This window comes from Pogonomyrmex barbatus, unplaced genomic scaffold, assembly GCF_055798465.1.
Source record: "Pogonomyrmex barbatus isolate J1 unplaced genomic scaffold, ASM5579846v1 scaffold5, whole genome shotgun sequence".
Classification (NCBI taxonomy): Eukaryota; Metazoa; Arthropoda; class Insecta; order Hymenoptera; family Formicidae; genus Pogonomyrmex; species Pogonomyrmex barbatus.
In genome coordinates this window covers 5,335,020-5,351,756 of record NW_028297149.1, presented here as the reverse complement: position 1 = coordinate 5,351,756, position 16,737 = coordinate 5,335,020, and the positions used below count along the sequence as shown (strand labels likewise).

The 16,737-nt window shown below is 37.3% G+C and overlaps 1 protein-coding gene across 3 annotated transcripts; it reads left to right on the top strand.

Moving 5' to 3' along the window:
• The first annotated feature begins 29 nt into the window (after positions 1-29).
• Positions 30-16,727, top strand: Nak (Numb-associated kinase). Of its 3 annotated transcripts, none has more exons than XM_011632806.3 (14): positions 30-632; positions 1,837-1,952; positions 2,075-2,208; positions 2,409-2,520; positions 2,610-2,813; positions 2,941-3,044; positions 3,202-3,334; positions 3,492-3,752; positions 3,865-4,099; positions 4,184-4,532; positions 4,752-4,893; positions 5,335-5,584; positions 5,686-5,730; positions 10,599-16,727. In XM_011632806.3, exons 1-14 carry the CDS (start codon positions 518-520, stop codon positions 12,821-12,823), a joined length of 4,425 nt encoding a protein of 1,474 aa, XP_011631108.2. In that variant the 5' UTR covers positions 30-517; the 3' UTR covers positions 12,824-16,727. The 3 variants fall into 3 exon arrangements, with proteins under 3 accessions (XP_011631108.2, XP_011631109.2, XP_011631107.2); XM_011632807.3 differs by having other exon boundaries at positions 31-632; positions 4,752-4,884; positions 5,683-5,730; XM_011632805.3 differs by having other exon boundaries at positions 31-632; positions 5,683-5,730.
• The last annotated feature ends 10 nt before the right edge of the window (positions 16,728-16,737 follow it).

Genomic DNA, 16,737 nt, shown 5'->3' with positions numbered 1-16,737 from the left:
TTCCGACGTCGCCGCTGCGGAGGCGCGGCTGCGCAGTCGGTCCGCGGCCCGAACATGTCGACCGAGGAGCGGCGACGGCGGAGTTGATGTATGACACGCTGACGATTGTTATCATGATCACCGTCGCGGCGATTTCCTTCGGTTGAGGTACGCCGGGGTCGACTTAACACGCCGTCGGAGGAGACCGCGTTGCCGGGCAACGTACCTCGTTCGAGGGAGATCAGGGACGGATCTCCCTCTCTCTTTCTCTCTTTCACACGTATATTCTCTCGCTACTGATACTGGTTGAGTGGAGGAGGTGGCGGTGGAGGAGGAGAGGGAGGAGGAAGAGCAGGAGGAGAAGGAGGAGAGGTTCAGCCGCGCCAGATCGTCGTGCCGTCGTACCGTATCGTACCGTACCGTGCCGTTCCGGGGGCGGTGATCGGCGGGATCGGCCGAGCGGAGCGGAGCGGAGCGCAGCGCAGCGCGGGGGCCCTATGTCAAGTCGACGTCGGCGACGAGAACGAAGCGCGCCAGCATGAAGAAGCTATTCTCCAAGATCGACAACACGTCGAAGGAGCCCAACAGCTACCTGGGGAAGGTGTTCGTCGTGGGCCGCCACACGGTCACCGTCGAGGAGGTCCTCGCGGAAGGTACGCGCGTTTTCCCCTCCTCCTCGTCTCTCGCCGTCGCCCGCGACCGTCACCTCCTACGCTTCCTCCGAATTTCATGCCTCCTTTAGTTTTTTTCCAGGTAGAGAACGCCGGGACTGGACCACCGTTCTCCGTTCTATTTTACAATCGCAATCTTGCCCGCCGTCCCACCCCGCCACCGCTCCGCCTGGTCGTCCCGCTTTTTTTTTTCTTCCCTCCGTCCCTACGTCTTTCTTCCGCGTTTCTTCGCGCGGGACGGGACGTCGCGTCCCGGTCGTTCCCGCGGCACTGATAAGCGACTGATCTCGCCGTGATTTCGTTCCACATCCGGGGCGGGTTGAACGTCATTGAGCTCGTTAGCTGCCAGAAACGAGGAAAAAGTCAACTGTGTTACTTTGGAATGGACAGTCAATTATCCCCCACGTAGCTAGTTCTGCGAGATTCGTTCAGGAAATCTTTCGAAATATCCTTCTAGTAAGCATCGTTAAGCTCATTAGGGAGTCCCAGAAGTTCTTGATTAAAATGCGCGTTTCGCGCCGTTAACAGGCAGTTTCTGAGAAACATTAACTTGGTCGCTTTGAAAATAAATAATCGATTATTCTGCAAATAATTGAACGTTGCAAGATTCGCTCTGCTGCACTGGACTGCATTAAAACTTTCCTTCTCGTTTTCATAAAGCTTCAAATAAACCTCTATTTCATTTTAAGTACTAGTGTATTCCAGTTCAGCCAGATGATAAGGTTTTACTATTAAGTGTTGATATATCTGGAGCTGATGAAGAGAAAATTGTCCAATCAATAGATTAATCCTGAGATAAAAGGCGAATAGTGAAATGTATCATATCTTTCTTTATCATGTGTGCAATTGTATCTGTATCAGGTTACAACGCGCAATGTGTTCCATGATAACCTTGTAATTTATACGTTTCTCATCCTAATAATCAAATAAGTAATGTAACTAAATAATATGACTAAATAATATGAATCTCATATTTTTCTTTTTGTTATCTATCTTGAAGCGATATTTATTCTTATAAGATCATTCTTATAAGATCATTTTAAGCAATGTTTTAAGATGCTAATATGCTTTGTGATTGATTCATAAAATTTGAAATTCGTACTTAAGACAATTTTAAATATAAGAACTGAACATCGACCACGTTCGTCTCTTCGTGCTCATTTCATATGATACAATTATTTTACAGGAGGATTCGCAATTGTATTTTTGGTCAAATCCTCGGGTGGACGATATGCACTTAAACGGATGTATGTCAACAATGAACATGATCTCAATGTGTGCAAGAGAGAAATACAGATTGCTGTGAGTACTTTCATGAATAATGAGATGCTAATGGCTGTTAATGGGCAATATTAGAAATATATAACATTCTAATGATATGAATAATAGAAAGATAATGAACAAGTGTCACTTTTTGTTTACAGAGCAACCTGAGTGGTCATAAAAATATCATAGGATATGTAGATAGTAGCATAACCCACACTGGCGGAGGAGTACATGAACTTCTGCTTTTAATGCCTTATTGTAAATCCCAAGTTCTTCAAATGATGAATAACAGGTTAGGAGTAACTTTCTCTCTCTTTCATTTCTTTTTCAATAATATTCATACAATTTTACATATAATGTATACATATACTTTCGAGTTATAGTATATTATATTTCGAGTTATAATATATTTCTATTTATGTAATTGCAAAATATTATTGATTTAATGATATTAAAATTTATGGCATGCATTAGCATACTTTTTACTTTTAGGTTGCAAACAGGTTTCAGTGAATCGGAAGTTCTACAAATTTTTTGTGACGTTTGCGAAGCCGTCTCGCGATTGCATCATTGTCAAACTCCCATAATTCATAGAGATCTCAAGGTGAACTACATAATTATTACATTATAATTACATTAGATATTACGTAACAACATGAGTATCTTGAACTACATTTAATTGTCTCGCGATAGGTGGAAAACATTCTGCTCGCCGATAGCGGTCATTATGTTCTATGCGATTTCGGATCCGCAACGGGGAAGGTTCTTAATCCTAGTGTCCATGGCGCCGCGGTGGTTGAGGAGGAGATAAAGAAATACACAACTTTAAGCTATAGAGCACCTGAAATGGTTGATATGTACTGTGGAAAACCTATCACTACGAAAGCAGATATATGGGTAATGTATATATATTGTTTATGTTTAATATACATCGTTTTCATGTATGATTGTGATATATAAATGAAATTAAAATATTATAAAATCTTATCAGCAAATCTTTTTACATAGAATTTCTGTCTTTTAGGCTTTAGGATGTCTGTTGTATAAACTTTGCTTTTTTACACTACCCTTTGGCGAAAGCACGCTTGCTATTCAATCTGGAAATTTCACTATACCGGATAATTCAAAGTACGTGAAAGACAAATTATACTGATACAAATTGCTTAAATTTTTAGCTGTTAACGAACAAATTAAGTAATAAAATAGTAATATCGATTAGCTAAATATTTATATATGTATTAAATAGTTAAACGAAGTAGATATATGAAACATTTTTATGTTACAGATATAGTAAAGCTCTCCATTGTTTAATTCGATACATGCTTGAACCAGATCCCGACATACGCCCTGACATTTACCAAGTTTCCGCAGTTGCTTTCCAAATCCAAGGCAAAGAGTGTCCCGTGCAAAATTTGCATGTACGTAGGCTGTAATTTTGTACAACTGTGTATTAGTAATAAATTTATGCAAAATGCATCTCGTATATATATATATATATATATATATATATATATATATATATCTGTCTACATATATCTGTCTTATAACTTTGCTCTTCTGAATTTATCTTTATAGAAAGTTCCAACGCCAACGATAGAGTCTTTGCCATGTCCACCCATGGAATCTGAAAACATTAAAAGATCAGCATCTGTAAAAACTCCGAAGCCCACGCCTATAACGACGGTCGAAGGCACATCCGTGACGCCGAGACAAAGACCGAAAGGGCAAGCCGTTAGTACGGGACCGATCAGTTTGAGTGGTCAAATTGTGGGCCAAATATCAGGCCAAGGAAATCAGGCGCAAACTACACCGGGGAATTCTATCTCTTATGTTCAGGTAAAACTCCTTTACTTAATGCCTTGATATCTCTGTTTGAAAATGAAAACGTTTGGATATTTTCGATGAACACGCTTAATTAACATGATTGATAATGATTCTGGTTCATCAGGTATCGCCACACGTTTGTACTCCCAATCAAAGTGTTTCTTTCGGTCAGTCGCAAGGACAGCCGACGCAGTATAATCAATCGCAGAGCCCGATGATCAGTCACTCTCCTCTGACTCAGCAGTCGCCCGTCACTGTTCAGGATAAGAACGTGTTTTACTTTGATTCAAGGCAGCACGATGTGAGAGCTACGACGAACGTGAACGAGAAGAATCTGGAGGCTTTATTTCCACCATCAGGTAATTTAGGCGACACCACGTTTCTGGAGAGAAAGCAAAATGCAAGAATGACTGATTTGTTTTTCATGTTGTTATGTTTTACAGGATATCCGGATCCGTTCAAAGACGACGCGAGAGCAATGCCACCGCCTGCCAAAATACCACCTCCCGTTGCACCTAAACCCGGTAAAATTCTTTCGAAACTATCCAATCCCAGTTATCCATCGTCATCCAAGTATCCACCGGTCACTTCATTGCCGTCGAAATTATCCATTCCGACGGGGCCTAACAAGGCGACGCCACCGACGGTGACGCCGCCGGCTTTGCCCAAACCAGTTAACAAAACAGAAAGTTTGAGTCAAAATATAAGTTCGAGCGTATCTCCGCCTGACAGTCCGACATTATCATCTTCACGGCATAGGAGAAACGTCAGTGATACGAGTGCTTTTAATAAGTAAGTCCTGTTTTGCTATTTTTACATTGTTCTCTTCTTTCCTCATCATCTCCACAGACTTACACAAATTTCCAAAGTCGACACCTAAATATTTGGCCTCAATCTAAGTTTCTTTTAAATTAACGCCTGAGAGGAGAATTTTAAGAGGCAAGAATCTTGTGCAATCTTTCTTCGCGTCAAGATTTATTTATAGTACAACTTATATTTTGATGTTTATAGAGCGTTTGCAACTGAAACCACTCAATTTTTGGCGCCATATGAGGCTTCGGTCAAACCACGTACCGACGATACGACTACACCACCGGAACTTCCAAGTGATACAAGGCCTTGTATAGCAACTAGTGCCTCGCATGTACGTGTTGTAAGTACACGAAGCGCACAATTTTATGTTTATTTTATTTGAACGTCGGTCGTCTGCCTACAAAATATAAATCATGTTTTCTATTGATAAATATATTTTCGAAATATATTTTCGTTTGTATTTTTTTATAATTTTAAATTATATCTAACGTACACGGGAAGATATAATAAAGTTCTTTCGTAGATATTGAGAAATGACATAAAATAAAAATTTTTTGGGGTAAAAATACCGTGCAGATTACGAGTTATGTAAAATTTTGTTTTCATTTTTTTATTTAAAATTTAATTTTCTTTTATGTATGTTTATTTGAACATTATTTGTATATTATTTTATGCACTGCACTATCATTAGATATTTCCTCATCTCTAAGTAACTATTAGGATATCAAAATTATTGTTTAAAAATAATTAATATTTAAAAACTTACCTATATTTTTATTAGGGCGAACTTTCAAGCCTAATGGGATCAGAGGGGAGATCATTGAGCGCGGATGTAGCGGCATGGAATCCATTTGAAGATGTACAACCTTTTAATCAGTTAACAGAAGATCACATCTTCGGTGCTGAATTCGACAAGATAAGGAGAGGAAGCAATACAAGTATTAGCGGAGTGAAAAGTCGCGAAAGCCTTGTAATGACGTATACAGAGTTACCAGAAGATCCCTTTGAATCTGCACCCTTTAGCCTGCCAAGTAAGCTTTCATTAAAGTTTTATATAAATTCCAAAATTAATACAAGATATATATTTTATAAGACTGAAGTATCTATTAATATTTTAATTCTTTCTTAGCAGGAAAGAAGAGTAAAATTGGATCAAAGACTGCTGCTATTGCCGGAGGTAATGCATAAAATCCTTCTTACTCTGTCCTTCATCGTCTCTTTCATTTGTATATTAATCTATTAATCTGTACTTGATTTGGAAATCATTCGCTCGCTGTCTTAATACTTGATTTCTTACTTTTGCTAAATCATCGCTACATAAGATTTTAAGCTGTAGCTGTAATCATTGTCTTTTGTCGTTTTCGTCGAATCTTAGTTGTATATCAAGTATACCAAAACATTTTAACAAATTTGACTTTAATTTATTAAATATTAAGGTCTGAAGAGCCGTTTATCTAAAATACTAAGGAAAGAGAGTTTTTAAAATATTTGTTGAATATATATGATTATACAATGTAAATAATATAATTATATAATTATATAAATTTTACATAATATTTATTTTTATACATCTACAATTATATGAAGCTTTAAAAATATAATTTACAATATGTAATCGATCAATTTAATTGTCGAGTATTTTGTTATATTTTATTTAAATATTTCAAAAAGAATAAAAATGCTAGAGGTAGTCTTGTTGTACAACTAAGATCAAAATTTTTCAAAATTTCATACCTTAGCTTTACATATATACATATATGAACAAATTTTTAGAGAAATATTATATTACAATTATAAGTCTCTTTAGAACATCACAATTTTGTTTGTTAACAATGTATATAGACTTGATTATCTTTAGTTTCATTAAATCGCAATATTTTTTCTTAATTTAATTTCATGCAATTGATAAAACATTGCACTGAATATTAAAGATTATGAGGCATATAACGCAAATTAAATACATGTCTTTGGATCACTATATATACATAAAATTAATAACAGAAATGAAAAATTTTTCATTCAAAATTAGAAAAGCATTAATTCTAAAATTAAAAATAATTGTTCTTTTTTTATATTTTTCTCTTTCTTGACTTTATATTATTTTCGATTGTGTCACAGTTGGAACAATTGTTGAATAAGATCATCTATAGATAGCAATGTATTTATATAAAATGTTTGTGGACAATAGACATAGATAAATGCTGAAATGACAATTATCAGCATGCTTTTCTGCACATTCATGTACATAAATCTTAATTTTTATTAATAGAGACAGAATTTGAAGTAACGTAATGAGAGGACGTAACGTTTCAAAATAATAATCAATATATAAAATAATATTCAAATATATAAAATAAAATGTTTCCTCTCTCAATTTAATTAGTATTACATATGAAAAATACTTGATTTGTGATATAATGCATAATCAGTTGCTAGTGATAATGTTGGCCATGTTGTTGCACTGTTTTATTAAATTTAATTAAAAGATACTAATGACTTTTTAAATAACGTTTATCTAGATAAATAAAGAAAAAATATCGTGAGTTTCTACTATCGGTTGATTTATTAAAGATGTGTGATAAGTTATAAAGCTTAAAAATATTGCTACTCATAATGGAAATAAAAGAAAAATGTTTCGGTTAACTAACGAATTTCAAAAACTTATTGTATCGCGCTCTCGTTATTTTGAACAAATTTGTTAAATAGGATAGATAATTGATAGAAATGTGTAATGTCTATGCACAAATTATTTTTTTGAAAGAAATCTAACTTTATCTTTATACATATTATTTACGAAGAATTATCTTGTCATAATTAAAAACTTTTTAACAATATGAATATGCGACAGCATATAGATACATGTAGATAAATGTTTTTCTAAATCATTTTTATATTTTTCGAAATATTACTCGTAAATTTACAATTGAAACTTTTTTTTACATAAATACGTTGATACGCTTCTCTTACTTTGTTACTGTGACAGTTTTGATAAAGATATTTGGAAAATCAGTTTGTTTATCTAATATATATCTGTGAGAAAGTGATTGTGATGCAAATCTGCTCAGTTATGCTCAATTACGCGAGGAGAGGGGACGGTAGAATATTACCATGAATTACATATTAACTTCTACTTACCTCAAATAGTAAGGATTACAGCGTAAGGATGATACATCGAACATTAGACACGAAATATCGATTATGTTATTACAAGTGTAATTATTAAACATTGTTGAGAGATATGATGAACATATAGGATAAAAGAATTTCGTCTTTATAATAGATGTTCCTATGACGTGTAGTGCACAAAGCGGGATTAGCCTTTATTTTTAGTGTTTCCGTACGGAAGTTGATGTATCGATCAAAGAAAGGAACAAATTACGTATAAATATTACATATGCATTACATATATACATACAAATATAAATAAATGAACACGTACACATACCTAAATACCTAAATAAAATATATATATATATATATATATATATATATATATAAAAATATGAGAAATTATGTTATATATTATGTGATATACAAAGTTTAGGTACACTATTTTGTCCTACTCATATACATATACGTGCAAACGTATTATGTGTTATAATGATTGTATTATAATAGTATATAAAGAGGAAAGAATGTGGGAAGAATAGATTTCAAATATATCTTCAAGAATTCACGCAATGTGCAACGCAAGGAGTATAGGACTGAAAGAGTTTATTTTAGAATATATCATCGAATACGAGATTTATTTTTGAACGATTTGTGGAAGTATCGGATCGTGAATCTTTTCTTCCCACAAAATGACGATTCTCCGCGCGATGCGTGAATATATACACATACAGACATACATTAAGGGTTATTATATAAAAATCGCAAGATTGTAATCTGCTTTGCGCGATGGTAATACTACAGTGACTGGCAAAACATTCACTTGGCGATTATCTTCATTTCTTTGCTCTTCTTCTTCATCCGCATTTCTATCATTTTCGACTGTGTCTTTTCTTCTTTGTTTATTCGTTTCTTTTCATTGTATCTCAGTTATATTGCTTTTACAGGGGTATTTGTTAATTTGGGTTTTTCCTTATTTGGGTATATAACTAATATTTCTTTGGCTTTTGTACAAAATTTTCAAGATAAAATGATGTAATTTGGTACGTGTAACTTGCAGGAGAAACGATCGGAAGGCAAAAATGGACTTAATTACATCACTTTATTTGATTTAAAAATATAAAGATCATGATCTGTGTATTCCTTTGCATACTCGTCCTGCGTCGTCTTGTTTGTCGTCCAATGCGTTAATGTCTATATCAAATAACATATCTTATAACATAACAAGGTTATATCAATCGATATTATATGTACTTGTTATAGCTTGCTGTTCTTCCTAATGGAATATCTATATATAAGTAAAATAATGATTCAGACATATTGATATTTTTTTAAAAGTTATATCGGAGAATTGATGTTGTGCAAAAAGTCCAAGCGATGCTGAGCTATCTCTCTTTCCACTAGTCACTAGTAGTATTACCAGAACCGCCGTAATGTTAATTCTTCCCTGAGCGTGTAAGTATCACAAGTATCCTTCAGGGTATGGCAAGGCGGAGACAATTGATAAATGTGCTTGTTTCTCTGTAAGAGAGAGAGAGAGAGAGAGAGAGAGAGAGAGAGAATCTACAAGAAATTATACTCTTCCCTGTCCAATGTCTGGAACAACCTAATGAGTTTGGGAGGCACAAGCCGTTCTTTCATTTCAAACCGTTTGTTCGAGATCTTTCTTTATCGATCTTGTCCCCCTTTGTTTGCCTCCCATAGTGTCTCTAACAATGTTCTATCACGGAGAGCCCTAGTTAAGTTGCGATATCTCGTACGAGAAGAGGTAACTAGTTATCCATCCCGTCGAATACGAAGCACGCTTCTCCCAAATGGTACATATTTGTGAGCGAGACTTGTGGCTACGAAAAATAGAGAAATTGTGAGACTTTGCGAATTGAGAGCACTATAGGGGGCCGACAAACAGTACCTCGGACGGTACCTTTCTCGCTGTATTAAGACAAATAATGTTGCAGCAATAAAAATGTAAATTAGCATACGGAGTATTTGTTTTTTTTTCTGAACGCTACCGGCAGAAAACGCAGCAATACTTTGTCCTTCGTGCGGAGGAGAGCGAGCTAAAAAAACCGTAAATTCGCCAGGGATATATGGTGGGGATATGCTCTCTCGTGGTGGCTTCAAGCGAGCTGTTGTTGTACTCAGAGCATTACTGCGTTTTTTTTAACACTTAATCCTTAATCCTCTGAATCTGATTAGGACTGTTCCAGACCCATTGGTGGCGGTACTAACAATAGCTTATCTTAGAAAATTATATAGTATATTGTGCTACTTTCTCCGTGTCGAGGAACATCTAACGTTATCCGTTTTTCTGAAGCTCCTTACGATAAAACTGTAAATATGCAATGCACACCATACTCGACAAAGTGTCTGCAACAGACCTAATCAGACATTTCCTGTTTCTTCTGGCTCTCTTTCTTCCGTAGATAACGATACTCATGCTTTACATCGAGTCAATCGTATCGGTATTTAAAGTTTTAAATTCAAATATTCGATTTAAGAAAAAAATATTAAAAGTGATATTACATTGAATTATGAAAATTATTTCACACGTAAATTGGAGAAATGTTAGTATTGCAGATATAACTATCTCCTATCAGAAGTAAATTTATTTGTTAAAATATTCCACACATGTAGTGCCCCAGATTGTAGTTCTCGAAAGTTCTCCGACGGATTTGCAGTTTGTGCGCCTTTTTACCATAAGATTCGGCGTAGTCTTGGGTCTTTATTAATCGAAGCGGATCGATATCGTCTATCATAGACTATAATCGATGAGATTTTGCAAAGTAAAAGAATAATAGGTAAGTACGTTACGTTTCAGTGATAACAGAGAGAGCTCACGTGCTGGCTTAGCTCTGAAGATACTTATTGTTGGTATGTGAGAAACGTCTTGTGCTTATAATCGTATTAATGTAACGCGACGCTCTTGTTTTCCAGGCAAATCGGCGAACGGTAGGGTGAGAATGCCCCTGACGCAGTGGAACTCCGGGGTCGAGCACGGCGGCGGCAGCGGCGGCGGTGTCGACGATGAGGCGTCTCTGATCACCGAGTCCAGCCCGGTCTCGCCGCCGTTCGTTCGCGCGCCGGCGGAGGATCGTTCCAAGTACGAGAAGCTGGCGTTCAACGCCGACGAGGTGTCGAGCGACAGCGACAAGGAAGCGAAGGAGGCGAAGGAGCGGGCGAAGAAGGCGAAGAGGCGACGCGTGAAGAACGTGCTGAGCCGCAGGAGAAGAGTCGCGGCCCAGCACGACGACAACGCGGACAACGCGACGAACGCGACGGGCGTCGACTACGAGTCGGACGACTCGATCGGCTCGGCCAGCGATCTGCGCGCGATCAACGACGAGGAGGGCAACGACGGCGAGGTGAACGACGACGACGATCACGACGACGACGACGACGACGACGAGGACGGCGATAAGCGGCGCGGGAAGCACGACGAGACCATCTCCGAGAGCGTGCGCACGTGCGGCAGCTCCGCCTACCACGCGGAATGTGAATCCGTGGCGACGCACGAGGATGACTACAGGTTGAAGAGACCGAGGAAGCACCACTATCGGCAGCAGGAGCAACAGCTGCCGACGATCGACGCGGATCCGATCGTCGGCCACCAGTATGGCGAGAAACCGCTGCTGCTGGACGACGAGCTGGATCCCGAGTCCAAGCCGGAGCAGTCGCACGGCGATCCCTTTGTGCGACATCAGTATGGCTCGAAGCCGTTGTTGTTCAACAACGGCGACAGCTCGTCCGACGATAACGAGAAGGCCAAGTCGTTGAACAACGGCATCTGGAAAGTGGAGGACGACGTGTTCGCCCTGGCTCCTTTTCCGCGGTCCAGCAGCTCCCGGAAGAGCAGCGACAGCCGCGAGAGCGAGTCCAGGAACGTCGATCTGGGCGGCAGCGCGAGAAATTCGCCCCACAATTCGAGTCTGGTGACGCCGATCTCGAGCTCGCCCATACCGGCGGAGGTGTTCGCGGATGTCGTGGTGGAAAGCAAATCCGCACCTCCGCCGACCAAATCCGCCGCTCTACTCTGCAAGTATCCCAAGAGTATCGCGCTCGCGAATAGCAAGACTACTATCTACGAGGAACCGGTGTCGTTCCATCAGGCGAACGTGCAAACCTCGTCGCCGGTAAAGAGCAGCCCTCACGTCAGCATCGCCGAGGAAGAGGAGACCGCCGAGAAGGATCTCTTCGGCTCCTCCCCGTTTAGTCCCAGCGGATTCACCAATCCCTTCAACAACGTTCAGTCCAATTATGCGAACATCGATTCCACGTCGAGTCAGCCCATGTCGACAATTCTGAGTCCGGCGGGCCCTTCCTCGTACATCGATTACGCCAACTGCGTTCCGCTGCAGGTCCACAATGCGGCGCCGGACAATTATTACGCTAGTCACTCGAGCACGGTCGCGTCCACATCGAAATACGGGATGGTGACGGTGAATTCTGAATCAGCGGTCGTCGCGGAATCGTCCAAGGATCTCTTCGGGTCGATTCCATTCGAGGAATTTACCTCGCTGAAGCTGAACGAGCAGCAGCAACCACGACCAACGTCTCTGTCGCTGTCGCAGTCGCCGAACTATGTGGAAAACGTCGCGTTGACAACAACATTGCCGGTTACCGGGATCGTGCAGTCCCCGAAGAACACCGTCGTTCATCCGACACCGACCCCACCGTCGCAGTCGCAACCGTCGTCTGCTTACACGATCCAAACGACCACGCACACAGCTAGGATCACCGTGCACGCGGTCAACAGCGTCTCCAAGGTGGACATCACATCCGACATGATTTCGCCCATGTCACCCGAGCCTCTGGTTACCGTGGACGACGACACGCCGAAGCACAACAAGAAAGACAAGTCCAAGTCGGACAAGTCCAAGTATCATCTGATCAACGAGAATCACGGTGACGTCGCCGACGTGCTGCCGACCTACAAAGTGTCCCACAAGACCAAGTCGGCGAGCCACAAGAAGACGCCCAAGGGCAAGAAGAGCACCGCCGCGACGGCCGGTTTCAGTAACATGAGTTTCGAAGACTTTCCCAGCGACGAAAATGAGGAGAGGCAAGCGGGACGGACAAAGGTAGCGCCGTTCGAGGTGATCCGCGAGGCATCGGAAAAACGATTTGGATCGCTGAAAAGACGCAGCAATCCGTTCACCTGAAATGAGATGGTTTTCATTAGAAGTTAGTTCTGACACAGAGCCGCTTATTAGCGACGCAGGAACAGGTATAGCATCGACATACGATGTAGTTGATTAATTTGTTGTGCATATCGTAGATACCGATTACCTGGTAAATACCGTTTTATCGCAAAATTATTTGATTCGTCAGAATTTTATCATGTGTACTGTGAATGCACATATACACATATATACACGTACAAACGCGCGCGCGTGCACGCACTAATGTGGTTAGCAAGGTACTAATCTCAATAAAAGTGACATGATAAAATTCTCCAACTGAGAAATCAATCGACACAGGTTGTATATACATAGGAAACATTTGCGTTTAGAGCGATTTGTTTTTCAAAACGACGTAAATTCATCAGAGTGAAATTTCGAGTGAATAAAAAGTTACGCCTGTTTTACATTACTTGTTTCCGGTGGACATGCAAAGTCCCCCGAAAAAAAATGTATCGAAATTCGAAAAGTGATATATTGTCCTGAAAGATCATATAATCTCAAAATATGAGAAATGAGACAATATCCCTAAAAATTATAAATCAAAGTAGATATCGAGTGTCGAAATTTAAAAAAAAGAATGAACACAATATCTAAGAAAAACATATGTTAAAATCAATTAACTAAAGCTTTTATGTCAATAATTTTTTAAAAATCTTGACACAAACTAATTGCTACGACTTTTGGATACATTATTATAGAAATAAAAAGATTTCTTTTATATAATATATATTTTTTTCCTATGTAAACAAAAAATATATATTTTTTTTTTACTTTATATATATATATATATATATATATATATATATATATATATGTGTGTGTATGTATAAAAGCAAAAATATATATTATAATATATATTTTTACTTTTTTTCCTTATAATAAGTAATGTATCCAAATTGTATACAATTGGTTTGTGTGCAATTTCAAAGTTTCCGAAAAAATTGTTGACATAATTGTTCTTAAGATGTGTTTTTCTTAAGATATATTTTATCTATTCTTTCTTTTGAATTTTAAAATACTTAGTATGTTAATTTTAATTTATGAGTTTTCAGGATTATAATTTTTCGTAACATTGTCTAAGTTTTCAATTTTCATGATCATAACTTTTCAGTGGATTTTGCATGTTCACTTAGCTTTTGGAATGCGCGTTTGTGAAAAAATATAGGACAAAGAGAAAAATATAATTTATTTAATAGGAATATCTCTTGTACGAAAGTAAATCTCTTATCCCAAAAGAATAATATTCTATTTAAAGTCTTCTCTGTGATTAGGGCATCTAACGCTGCACTGCATTTGTTAGAAACTATTTCTTCGAATGCTTAAATCGTTCTTGGATTAACGAAATTACGTGATCAGTATCTTTTTGAGATTTTCTTTTTTGATACGCGTGATTTTTTCACAAACGTTGACAATGTGATATGATAGCAGCAAGTAGCTGCGTATGCTTAAATCAGGAGGCATTCAAGCATGAGCAGATATATTTATATTTACACATGCCTAACAAAACGTATGATGTTATAAAACCTGATTTACACTAATATCGGAAAGTATTAATTCATATACTATCACTTTTTAATTACTTTTTGCATTTTTAGAAGATTTACACAGACAAGACAGATAGCCGTAAGAAATTGATGGGAAAAAAGACATTATATTAAAAAAAACTGTTGATTTTTGAAATGTTAAAAAGAAACAGAAGGAAAAACGGGAGGGGGGAGGGAAAAAGAGAGAGAGAGAGAGAGAGAGAGAGAGAGAGAGAGAGACACTTCCCAACATGTTTTAGCATAAAACCAGGTTGTGGAACTTGGCAGCTCGATACCAAAAATAATAAAAATAGGTAGAGAAAGCTCGTGCATCTATTTTTGCAGCTAAGTCTTTTCACTACGTTTGTACTTTAAAAATTTGTAGATTTCTACTAGTACAATCTACTAGTTCATACAAAACAATTTTTCTAAGAAAGTTAATCTGTACTATACATACACACACACACACACATATATATATATATATATATATATATATATCTGTAAACACAATTCGTTGCAGAGTTTAGCATCGATGAAAGAGGCGAAATTTTTATCATATATTTACGGTTTCTCGAAGGAGAAATCGCAACAAAGTATTTTTTACGAGGATTAACATAATGGATAATTTACAGAAATTAGTGTTACAAAGGCGCAGATATATAGCATCGATTTGTAATATTTCTCGCGAACAGAGGCTCGCCTAAAGAATTGGCCTTATCGTGTAAGACTGACTTATTTTGTTTAACAGCCTCGATTAATATTTCACATTGTATAAAATGGATATGTCTCTTTTTGAATAATCGTTTATAATTTGACAACGCTGCGGTTCACAGACGAATTGTCCGAAACGAATTCTAACGACACGATTGTCCGTCGAGGCTGTTAAATAAAATGCACGAATAGTAGAAGCGATATACTAGTACTTAGTGCAGTACTAGTAGGAATATTTGTTAATATTAATTTCTATCTCACATTGAGAGGGAATCCGTGTATGTTAAATTATTCAATCCCGGTAACTGAAATGTAATACGTTTTTATATAACTTTGGAGATTATTTTAAACAAAATTTTTTACTGCTAATATACTGCGCCTTTTTAATCGACTCTACGGACAGGATCTAATTCAGTGTAAAAAGATGTGACAATATTATGAAAAGAAGAAAATGTTTATAATCTACGTGTTTTTATGCACATGCATCTATCTACATATATATATATATAAAAATGTAACATAATTTGTAGATATTAGCTTGTATGATTAGGTGCCTTCCTTTATCGAGTAGCGTTCAAGCTTGCAGTCTTTGCTGTTGTGTAGCATAAAAGCTAAATAGTATTATAAGATAACCAGAGTCAATTGTATTTATATATGTAAGGGATAGTGTATCTGAGAAAATGTTTCTTTCTGTTTAGTTCCTATACATATAACGGTGAGGTGTATGTAATCTATAGGAAGTTAAAAACGATTCTTGATGCCGCCATCACAAAAGTAAAAGAGTGATTTATGCGAATAGAACATTAAACATGAAATTTCAACAAACCGACACGATGAATTTGACGAAGGGAATGATTTAAATTTTATGGATTATGATTTAAAGGATATTTGTTGAACATATGAGAGAACCATTGTTATTCCAAGCCTTAAAATAAAATACTCCATCATTCTGCGCATTGTGTATAAAATAGAACGAACTAGGGGTTACGAAATGCCGAGCATTTTTAATTTAACGTTCTAAGAAAAGAATGTAATTCGATGGTAGAAATCCTTACGACTCTACGCATGTAATATAAATATGATACATTCCTTCTTTAAACCTTCATATATTATTATTTATTGTACCGTTGGTTTATAGGTTCTTCTTTTCATTTTCTCATGTACACGCGTGGGAAATAAAATAAATATCCTAAATATATCTGTGTCGAATTTACGGATATTTCACTAGTACACACTTAAATTTCGTCACTGCCTGCACTACAACAGGTGTTACAGTATTTTTCTTTGTCATCTCGATCACGAATAATAATCTAACGCAATTATCGAAAAATTAATATAAAAAAAAAAGTCACACGTTCTCATTTATGTTAAGTTTAGTGGATTTTTAGGACTCTTAGGACGATCAAAAATATTATTCCAACATGTATACAATGTGTATGTGTAATATAGTAATGAGAATTGTGTAAAAATGTATAAAAAGAATGCAATTATACAGAATATAAGAGAGGGAGACGCGGTTATTTTCCACAAGAGAACGAGTGAGTCTTTGATTTTTTTTTATATTAGGCATACGAGGGAAATAGTTATTATTGAAAACACTATCTCTGTATAAAATACATAAATAAAATGTATACTATTAACACGCATTAATTTTAT

Coding starts and splice junctions, on each gene's coding strand:
- Nak (XM_011632805.3), top strand. CDS start 518: ATGAAGAAGCTATTCTCCAAGATCGACAACACGTCGAAGGAGCCCAAC. Junction 1,953..2,074: donor AGAGAGAAATACAGATTGCT/GTGAGTACTTTC, acceptor TTTTGTTTACAG/AGCAACCTGAGTGGTCATAA. Junction 2,209..2,408: donor CTTCAAATGATGAATAACAG/GTTAGGAGTAAC, acceptor TTTTACTTTTAG/GTTGCAAACAGGTTTCAGTG.